The sequence below is a fragment of the Limanda limanda genome, chromosome 21, assembly GCF_963576545.1.
Source record: "Limanda limanda chromosome 21, fLimLim1.1, whole genome shotgun sequence".
In the NCBI taxonomy this organism is placed as follows: Eukaryota; Metazoa; Chordata; class Actinopteri; order Pleuronectiformes; family Pleuronectidae; genus Limanda; species Limanda limanda.
In genome coordinates, this window is record NC_083656.1 from 376,384 (window position 1) to 386,251 (window position 9,868).

At 48.6% G+C, this 9,868-nt stretch overlaps 2 protein-coding genes across 2 annotated transcripts; one reads left to right on the forward strand and one right to left on the reverse strand.

The window, feature by feature from the left end:
• The first annotated feature begins 1,101 nt into the window (after positions 1 to 1,101).
• Positions 1,102 to 6,188, forward strand: atad1b (ATPase family AAA domain containing 1b). The gene is made up of 10 exons (XM_061094598.1): positions 1,102 to 1,153; positions 2,843 to 3,036; positions 3,274 to 3,372; positions 3,498 to 3,618; positions 4,400 to 4,600; positions 4,695 to 4,801; positions 5,111 to 5,200; positions 5,294 to 5,344; positions 5,446 to 5,576; positions 5,718 to 6,188. Exons 2-10 carry the CDS (start codon positions 2,863 to 2,865, stop codon positions 5,836 to 5,838), a joined length of 1,095 nt encoding a protein of 364 aa, XP_060950581.1. The 5' UTR covers positions 1,102 to 1,153; positions 2,843 to 2,862; the 3' UTR covers positions 5,839 to 6,188.
• A 1,680-nt stretch (positions 6,189 to 7,868) lies between these two features.
• Positions 7,869 to 9,700, reverse strand: LOC133028310 (leukocyte cell-derived chemotaxin-2-like). Its single transcript, XM_061095506.1, has 4 exons — positions 9,487 to 9,700; positions 9,245 to 9,356; positions 8,625 to 8,776; positions 7,869 to 8,112 (listed from the first exon to the last, which is right to left on the reverse strand). The coding sequence occupies exons 1-4, from the start codon at positions 9,683 to 9,685 to the stop codon at positions 7,946 to 7,948; spliced, it is 630 nt and encodes a 209-aa protein (XP_060951489.1). The 5' UTR covers positions 9,686 to 9,700; the 3' UTR covers positions 7,869 to 7,945.
• Between the last annotated feature and the right edge of the window lie 168 nt (positions 9,701 to 9,868).

The window sequence follows — 9,868 nt, forward strand, 5'->3', positions numbered from 1 at the left end:
AATAAGAAATAGAAATTTTAATATGACAACCATAGAAGCTGGAAAATAAATTAAAAGTATAATGAACATCAGACTGGGGTCGAAGACCAGGATTCACATCTCTACTGATCCATCTATTCTTCTTACTCTGAGGAGCAATGATTTCATGAGCTGCTTTACAAATGAAACCATTAGCTGAACATATCTATGATAGTTTTTAGTAACTTAGTACAACAACTGAGCTCATTGTTTTGGTCCCTAAACATCTCAGAGAAACACTGCCTGATCAGACAGTCACCTCTGGGTCAGTTTGTCCTCCAGCTCCACTGAGAGGAACCCGAGTTAGGACCAGGACACGTGACCCACATATAGAACTAGTCTCTCGGACAGCTTCTTCCACCTGCACAGTATCATGAACATGAGGAGCATCCTGTCTCAGAAGGAAGCTGAGAAACTCGTCCATTCGTTCCCTCTAGTCTAGACTGTAAGTCTTGATTATCAGGACGTCCCAGTAAGTCTGTGAGAAGCCTCCAGTTCAAGACGCCGACAGGAGAAGAAGGTGAGATCGTATTACTCCTTTGTGTCATCTGCAAATTCAAACTGTAAAGTGACAGAAGGAGATGAAAACTTGTCACATCCATTTTTTAGAGAGAAATGATGAAAACCTTTTTTCATTTTTTATTAGACAGCACATTAGGAACACAAAATAAGTAACACATGAAATAACAGAACAGAAACAAACAGAAGCCAAAAGATAAGAGGTGGATAGCGTTCCTGTATATGACGGTTTTTACAAAAAGAGGGTTGGGTTCAGTTAATATCTGAATTCTGAATTCTGACACTTTGCTGAAGCCTGCAGCCAATCAGCGCAGAGCGGTGAGTCACAGATGAAGGAGGAGGCCGAGAGCATCAGACTGAGCTCCAGATTTAATGTTTTCATCTCTGAGATGTTTCTGTTTCCTTCAGTTATTATTTGCATCATATCCTGTTTTTTAATTTGTCTTTGATTTGATAATCTTTTGTAAATCTTATCGTAGCATGTTTTTCAAAATCTACCTTCTCCCTCCTGCTCCCTGCAGGGGGCGGGACTGAGCTCCCTTTCAGTAGAAGAAGACAACCCGCATCACCACCACAGAAGAAGAGCAGACAGGAAGTGCAGCTGTGACCGGAGCAGGTGAGTGTGTGTCTGTCTGTGTGTGTCTCTGTGTGAGTGTGTGTCTTTCACCGGATTAACAACATTCTCTGGAGATCTTCTCTCGGACTTAGCGGCGCGTTGCCGGTTTCTCCCGGAGAGAAGCTCCGCTGCGGCCGGTGAGACCAGAAGGTCAAGCTAATGCTACAGCTAGCTGCAGCTAATGCTACAGCTAGCCGCAGCTAATGCTAAAGCTAGCCGCGCGATGCTTTCGGTTTTGATAATGAGGGTAGCGGGGTCCGGGCTGAGGTCCGAGGACCCGCGGGTGTCCGGGCTGTGGTCCGAGGACCCGTTGGGGTCCGAGGACCCGCGGGGGGCGGGGGTCCGGGGCGAGGGTCCGGGCTGGGGTCCGAGGACCCGTGGGGGTCCAGACTGAGGTCCGAGGACCCGCGGGGGTCCAGGCTGAGGTCCGAGGACCCGCGGGGGTCCAGGCTGAGGTCCGGGCTGAGGTCCGAGGACCCGCGGGGGTCCAGGTTGTGGTCCGAGGACCCGCGGGGGTCCAGGCTGAGGTCTGAGGACCCGCGGGGGTCCGGGCTGAGGTCCAGGCTGAGGTCCAGGCTGAGGTCTGAGGACCCGCGGGGGTCCAGGCTGAGGTCTGAGGACCCGCGGGGGTCCAGGCTGAGGTCCGAGGACCCGCGGGGGTCCAGGCTGAGGTCCAGGCTGAGGTCCAGGCTGAGGTCCGGGCTGAGGTCTGAGGACCCGCGGGGGTCCAGGCTGAGGTCTGAGGACCCGCGGGGGTCCAGGCTGAGGTCCGAGGACCCGCGGGGGTCCAGGCTGAGGTCCAGAATGAGGTCCAAGGACCCGCGGGGGTCCAGGCTGAGGTCCTGTTGGCTTGGAGCCAGGTCGGTGTCACCAGGTTCAGTTCAACATGTCTTCACTTCCTGTTAGAAACAGGAAGTGTCTTAGCGAGTGGGACACAACTCGTTACATCAGCAGCCAACGTGAATACAAACAACATCAACTGACGTGATCAACCACAGTTATCAACCAGCTGTATGACACGGGTTCGATTGTTGATCGATACACATTGTTCTCATCGGTTATTTCAATGTAACGTTAGTTGAAAGAAACTTCTTCTTACGTTAGAACACGAGACTCGGGAGTGAAGAACGTTACTCGTTAACCTGCTTGTAACGATTCAACCGTTACAACCGTTCTTTGGTTGTTTTTGTTCTAGTTTTACGTGAAGCCCAACATTTCCTTCAGTGTTCTTCTCGTTACTGTTCCAGATGTTGGTGTTTTAATGAAACTCATAGAGAAATGGAACAACACTATTCACAAAACAAAGGGGTGGAGTCAAGTGGCGGGACAGACCCTATAGCTGAAGACCAGAACTTCAACAATTCAAAAAGCACTGGATTCTATTACAATAAGAAACATTTTCATCAATAAATATAATTGATGAGCTGAAACGTAGTTATTATCTTCATTGAGATTTAGAAACTGTTAACAAGCTGCTTTAGATTCTGGAAGAAGAATCACGTTCTGATCTAAACTGTAACATCTGGAGTTGTTAAGACTTCGTTGTCTCTTCTCAGGTTGTTCGTGTAATGAGTTTGTTTTAAACCTCATGAGTGTCGACTGAAACTGCACCGGGTGGTGGAGGCAACCACGGGGGGGGGCTTTAGTTTCTTTAAGTCACTGGTTGTGTTGTTTGTGTTGTTGTTGCAGCTCTGTGTGTGTTCATCACCATGGGATTGACGGAGGTTCCAGTTGAAAACATTGCCCGTCCTCTGGGCAGGAACGAGGTCATCGGCCTCCTCTTCCGTCTGACCATATTTGGAGCCGTCACCTACTTCACCATCAAGTGGATGGTGGACGCCATCGACCCCACCAGGAAGCAGAAGCTGGAGGCTCAGAAACAGGTGAGTCGGACCCTTTGACCCGGTCCGAGGGACAGGAACCATGCAGCCGGTCCAACTGGTCCTGAAGGCTCCGCCCACACTGACTCACACTGGTCACGTGGTGTAAACAGGAAGTAGATTGTCGCTCAGGTGGAACTGTCTGGGTCGATTTACGGTTCTTCATTGTGGGCGGAGTCTGACTCATTTCACAATCCTCTGCGGCGTTTGTGAAAATGACACAAAGACTTTGTGTCTCAGGCGGAGAAGCTGATGCGTCAGATCGGAGTGAAGAACGTGAAGCTGTCCGAGTACGAGATGAGCATCGCCGCTCACCTGGTGGACCCGCTCACCATGCAGGTAACACCTCTTCATCAGTTCACTCCTTCATCAGACGCTTCGTTAGAGGCGGAGCTTCAGTGCAGGACGAAGACGTTTCGCCAGGAACAGGAAGTTGATAGTAACAGACATTAATGTGACTGTAGATCACCTGGAGAGACATCGCAGGTCTGGACGAGATCATCACCGAATTAAAGGAGACGGTGATTTTACCGGTTCAGAAGAGACACCTGTTCCGGGGCTCACGGCTGCTGCAGCCGCCGAAAGGTCAGAGACGGAAACAAGGGAGGGAGGGGGAGGGAACACATGAAGGATTAAAGGACGGAGGAAGGATAGATGGAGGAAACATTGAGGAATGAAGGATGGAAGTGAAGAAGACAGGAAAAAGAAACAGGGGGATGGATGAATTGAAAGTAGGAAAAAAGGGGAGGAGGGAAGAAAAGAAAGGTTGAAGTTGAGAGATGGACGGATGAGGTGAAGGAAGGTAAGAAAGCACCAAGGGTTGGGGGAAGGAAATCTAAGAGAGAAAAAGAGACGAAGAAGGAAAGAAGAAAGGAAGTGAAGAGTAAAGATGAATTAGGTTAGAAGCTAAACAGGGGAGGAGGAAGGAGAGGAGGAAGAGGAGGAGGAGGAAGGAGAGGAGGAGGAGGAGGAAGAAGAAGAGGAGGAGGAAGGAGAGGAGGAGGAAGGAGAGGAGGAAGGAGAGGAGGAAGGAGAGGAGGAAGAAGGGGAGGAAGGAGAGGAGGAAGGAGAGGAGGAGGAAGGAGAGGAGGAGGAAGGAGAGGAGGAAGAGGAGGAGGAAGGAGAGGAGGAAGGAGAGGAGGAAGGAGAGGAGGAGGAAGGAGAGGAGGAAGGAGAGGAGGAGGAGGAAGGAGAGGAGGAAGGAGAGGAGGAGGAAGGAGAGGAGGAGGAAGGAGAGGAGGAGGAAGGAGAGGAGGAAGAGGAGGAAGAAGAGGAGGAGGAAGGAGAGGAGGAGGAGGAAGAGGAAGAAGAGGAGGAATGAATAATGAGTCCAGACCATAATTCTCATCCTGTCACCTGGTTACAGGCGTGTTGCTGTACGGGCCCCCTGGCTGCGGTAAGACGCTGATCGCCAAGGCGACGGCCAAGGAGGCGGGGTTTCGTTTCATCAACCTGCAGCCCAGCACTCTGACGGACAAGTGGTACGGAGAATCCCAGAAACTGGCGGCCGCCGTCTTCTCATTGGCTGTTAAACTGCAGCCGTCAATCATCTTCATCGACGAGATAGGTGTGGTACCAATTGAGGGGCGGCCATGTGGTGCAGTACCTTCCTCTGACCAGCAGGCTTCAGTGTGTTGACGTGTGTGTGTGTGTTTTGTCAGACTCGTTCCTGAGGAGTCGCTCCAGCTCCGACCACGAAGCCACCGCCATGATGAAGGCTCAGTTCATGAGTCTGTGGGACGGACTGGACACCGACCACCACTGCCAGGTACAGACGGGGGACGTTCAGGTCACATGAGCGGCGAGCCTTAGCCACAAGCCACGCCCCCTAACAAACTGGGAACGGCCAGAGCGTAGTCCCAGGTTTCCTAAATGTGCCATAACTGTTGACCAATCACAACAGAGTGGACCAGCGGACTCTCAGTAAGGGGTCTGAAAGACACAGCTGAAGAGAGGAGCTGCAGCAATGGAAAGTCATGTTTTAATGTGTGTGTGTCTGTGTGTGTCTGTGTGTGTCTGTGTGTGTCTGTGTGTGTCTGTGTGTGTCTGTGTGTGTCTGTGTGTCTGTGTGTGTCAGGTGATCATAATGGGTGCCACCAACCGTCCTCAGGATCTGGACTCTGCCATTCTGCGTCGGATGCCGACCAGGTTCCACATCAACCAGCCGGTACGACTGATTCACCAAATCAACAAGGATTTTAAATGTGAACGCCAATGACGTGTTGTGTGTTGTGTGTTGTGTGTTGTGTGTTTTGTGCAGAGTGTGAGTCAGAGGGAGCAGATCCTCAAACTCATCCTGGAGAACGAGAGCGTGAGTTTATTTAAACAGATTTATTTAAATGAGGTCGCTGATCATGGATTTATAGATATAGATTTAGTCTGCATTGGGTGATGTCCTCGGTCTCTCCGCAGGTGGACTCCTCGGTCGACCTCGTTAACGTCGCCAAGGAGACGGACGGTTTCTCAGGAAGTGACCTCAGAGAGATGTGTCGTGATGCGGCGCTGCTTTGTGTGCGAGACTTCGTCCACAGTCAGGACGACAGGTACCGGACAGAAACGTCTCATAAGGAGCAGTCGTTTGTCATCACGTGTAAATAGTGAATTCATGTGAAACCTTGTCGGCTTACATCGATATTTTCTTTGTCTCAAGAACTTTTATTCTTCCAAATGTTTTTCTGTCTTAGTTTATCCGAGGACTGCATTCGACCGATCCATCAGTCCGACCTTCAGAGGGCAATCTGCAAGATGAAGAAATCTAAATCTGCCGGCGGCCAGGGCGCCTTGCTGCACGCCGCTCTGGACTGATCACATGACCTCAGCCTTCCTCACAGGCTGGACCTCACTCTCACATGTTTAGATATGTTCAACATGTGCCACCGAGTTTCTCTGTTGGTTTGATTTCATGATCTACCACAGAAAAAAGAAACTGTCACAGAAACGTTTGAGAATCGCTGGTTGATCCAGAAATGAAAACTTTTAATTATTTGTTGAACTCCAGAGTTCTTTTGCCTGAAGATGTTTAAACTTTAAGAAATGTCTCATTGTTGTGAAATGTAATTTTGAAACTGGAACCCATGCCAACATTTGAACACTCGCTCTGTTGCTGCTCGCTGCAGAAATGACTGTAAATAAAGTTTGGAGATTTTCAGACTCGACCTGAGGAAACAGTGAGTGTGTTCAGGATTATTTTCAGCAGCTGTATGAGTGAAAATCACCTGAATTACATTTTGAGTCGTTTAGATTTTTCTGAGAATAAAAGTCTTCAGGTTCAGAGTAGCTTTTTGTTCTGAATACCCATGAGCCTTCATGGCCCGTTGCTATGGAGACGCCTCCACCTACAGTTGTATCATTAGGTGAGTGGAGATAGATCTGGTCTGACTTGATCCACTGATGGGATCTGCAGGTGGACGTCAGGGGAAATAAAAACTCTAAAGTGAGGGAACCTTCAAGGCATTTTACACCTTTCTGGGATTGAATGGAGGGATTGAGAGGAAGTACGAAACGAGACGTTTCAATCACACAGTTCTTAGAATGGACAGTGAAGTGAAGTATGGAGAGGCCCCCTGCTGGCCCCTTCAAGTCATTACTGATAATAAAAGACCAGAACATGTGACGGAACTTTTCCTGTGGAAACAAGTGATTGTGAATCAGTGAAAATAGAAAAGGGTTAAATGAAGACTCCATGAGGAGGCATGAGGCCGACGCCCTCTAGTGGGAGCTGAGCTCACAGCACCAAGCAGCTCCACCCACCAGAGACCACCAGGACCAGCAGAGACCACCAGAGACCACCAGGACCAGCAGAGACCACCAGAGACCACCAGGACCACCAGAGACCACCAGGACCAGCAGGAACCACCAGGACCACCAGAGACCACCGGAGACCACCAGGACCAGCAGTGACCACCAGAGACCACCAGAGACCAGCAGAGACCACCAGGACCAGCAGAGACCACCAGAGACCACCAGGACCAGCAGAGACCACCAGAGACCAGCAGAGACCAACAGGACCACCAGCAGGTCCACCAGGACCACCAGGACCAGCAGAGACCACCAGGACCACCAGGACCAGCAGAGACCACCAGGACCAGCAGGTCCAATAGGACCACCAGAGACCACCAGAGACCACCAGGACCACCAGGACCAGCAGAGACCACCAGGACCAGCAGGTCCACCACTGGAGCCTGGTTCTCCTCCAGATGTGACCGGTGTGCACGAGAAGCTGCTGTAACTTCATCTCTGATCATGATGTCATGTGATTATTGATCAAATTAATGCAATCAAAGGGCAACAGGTTACAAGATGTCAAATTCTTAATATGAAATAAATATTTGTTACCTGAAGAAAAATAAATGTAAAAAATATTTTACCTTGTAAATTATTGTACAAAATGTCTTTAGATTTTTTATAAAATAATCAAAGCACATAACCAATTAATGTAATTTCAAGCTTCCCTTTTTCCCTGAAAGAGTTTTATAAATACTTTATCTTAAATTAAAAACAAATTATGTACATTTTCATCTTTCACACTGAACCAACACTTATTTAAATATTTATTGTTCATAACATGACTGATTAAAATATGGGCAATGGAAAAATAGTTTAAGTTTTGTTTTTTTTTGTTACAGGATAAAAAGTTACAAAAACGCTGTAAAGATCATTTTGAATAATCAGAATGTATTTTTAAAGCTTTTATGTAGAAAGATTTGGCATCGCAGAAAATAAGAAAAACAAAAAATAATCTGTCGTTTGTGTTGGTATGTGAAAACAAGAACTTTATCATCTTTACTATAATACATTATATAATGAATATGTCAGAAAGTAACAAACAACAGAACTTGTTTTAATGTTTTTATTGATTCTCCACGAGTCCCTTGGGTCGCCCACTGGCCCCGCCCACGAGGTCACGTGACACTCAGAAGTATTGGGTGGGGTCGCTCTTGTCACACATCTGGACGTGGACGTGGGACGTCATCCCAGGATAAACGCTCTGCATCGGCATCATGGTTCCGATCCGCTGACCCTTCCTCACCGAGCCCGAGGTGCGGTCGGGACTCACGTAGAACAGCTTGAAGCACAGACCTGCAACAACACAACACAATCAACAACACCAGCAACACAATCAACAACACGAGCAACACAATCAACAACACCAGCAACACAATCAACAACACGAGCAACACAATCAACAACACGAGAAACACAATCAACAACACGAGAAACACAATCAACAACACGAGTAACACAATCAACAACACGAGTAACAACACAATCAACAACACGAGTAACACAATCAACAACACCAGCAACACAATCAACAACACCAGCAACACAATCAACAACACGAGCAACACAATCAACAACACGAGAAACACAATCAACAACACAATCAACAACACCAGCAACACAATCAACAACACCAGCAACACAATCAACAACACGAGCAACACAATCAACAACACGAGAAACACAATCAACAACACAATCAACAACACAATCAACACAATCGACAACACGATCAACATCACGATCAGTGACCTGATGACATCACAGTTACTCCTCTGTGTTCTGCTGAGAGGGGGCGGAGCACTGACCTTCTCCTCGCAGGTTGATGCCGCTGTTGATGGCGGCCTTGCTGGCGTCGGTGTAGACGGTGAGCCCCCCCCCCAGGGTCACGTCAAACGGGGCGTAGACCACCGACCCGTCGCTGCACACGATGTCCAGACCTTTATGGACCCTGGTTGTCCTGAAACACACGCAGCCAATCAATCATCATCTCAGCTGCTTACTAGTTGTGTCTCTATCTGGAGGGACGCTGGACTAGAGACAGACACTTGGTCTCTGGTTCGTCTCTGGTTCGACTCTGGTTCGACTCCACGGAGAAACAACAATAAGATGAACCTGGATTGATCTGTCCAACAATCCAGGAGGATTCTCCCTACCCTGTCTAGTGCCCCTGAGCAAGGCACCTTACACCCCCCCCCCCCGGGCGCCGTACCTGGCTGCTCTGTGTGTCCTGCACCAGATGGGTTCAAACATGAGGTTACATTTCCCTCCTTGCATGAGTGTGTCTGTGCATGTGTGTGGGACAAATAACTGTATCTTAATCTTAATTGATCTTCTCTGGGTCAGGGTTAGGCCCTTGTTTCCCTGGGGGATCTGTGTGGATGTGTGGTTGTGTGTTGTGTGGTTGTGTGGTTGTGTGTTGTGTTACCGTCCGGCTCCATAGTGACCTTGACCCCAACTGTCCGATGTTCGCCGGTTGTTCGCTGGGTTTCCACTGCAGAGCTGTCCGAACCGAACAGCGTCACACACACACAACACAGCTGCGCACACAGACACACACACAGGAGTGATTGTGTCTTTTAAGTTGTGTTGATATTTGTTGGTCAGTTTATGTTTGTTTATCCCTGAGCTGTGGAAGACTCTGTCAGACAAGTGAATTCAGTTTCTCACCCAAAACGCAGACGACGACCCCGACAGCCCTCATGCTCAGATCCAGGTCCAGGTCCAGGTCCAGGTCCAGGTCCAGGTCCAGGTCCAGGTCTGGGTTCGGCTTCAGACTCGTCAGCTTATAAAGACGCTGGAGTTTCGACACAGTGGAAAGTCCAGAGACAAACAAACAGTTCCAGGATTTTTTATTATTTCTCAACATGAAGCCTCTGGACTGTGACCTCGGACGCTCGTCTGGTTCTGAAAGTTGTTAACAGTTGTTTTTGTGATTAGATGCAAAAAATAAATGAAAAATAAAGACGGCTCCTGAAAGTCAAGCCTCTGCATCATGATTGCACAGAATTTGGTTTTGATGTAGTTGTTAAATGTGTCGTCTTCCATAACT

Coding starts and splice junctions, on each gene's coding strand:
- atad1b (XM_061094598.1), top strand. CDS start 2,863: ATGGGATTGACGGAGGTTCCAGTTGAAAACATTGCCCGTCCTCTGGGC. Junction 3,037..3,273: donor AGCTGGAGGCTCAGAAACAG/GTGAGTCGGACC, acceptor TTTGTGTCTCAG/GCGGAGAAGCTGATGCGTCA. Junction 3,373..3,497: donor TGGACCCGCTCACCATGCAG/GTAACACCTCTT, acceptor ATGTGACTGTAG/ATCACCTGGAGAGACATCGC.
- LOC133028310 (XM_061095506.1), bottom strand. CDS start 9,685: ATGTTGAGAAATAATAAAAAATCCTGGAACTGTTTGTTTGTCTCTGGA. Junction 9,357..9,486: donor GGTCGTCGTCTGCGTTTTGG/GTGAGAAACTGA, acceptor CTGTGTGCGCAG/CTGTGTTGTGTGTGTGTGAC. Junction 8,777..9,244: donor GGTCACTATGGAGCCGGACG/GTAACACAACAC, acceptor CGTGTGTTTCAG/GACAACCAGGGTCCATAAAG.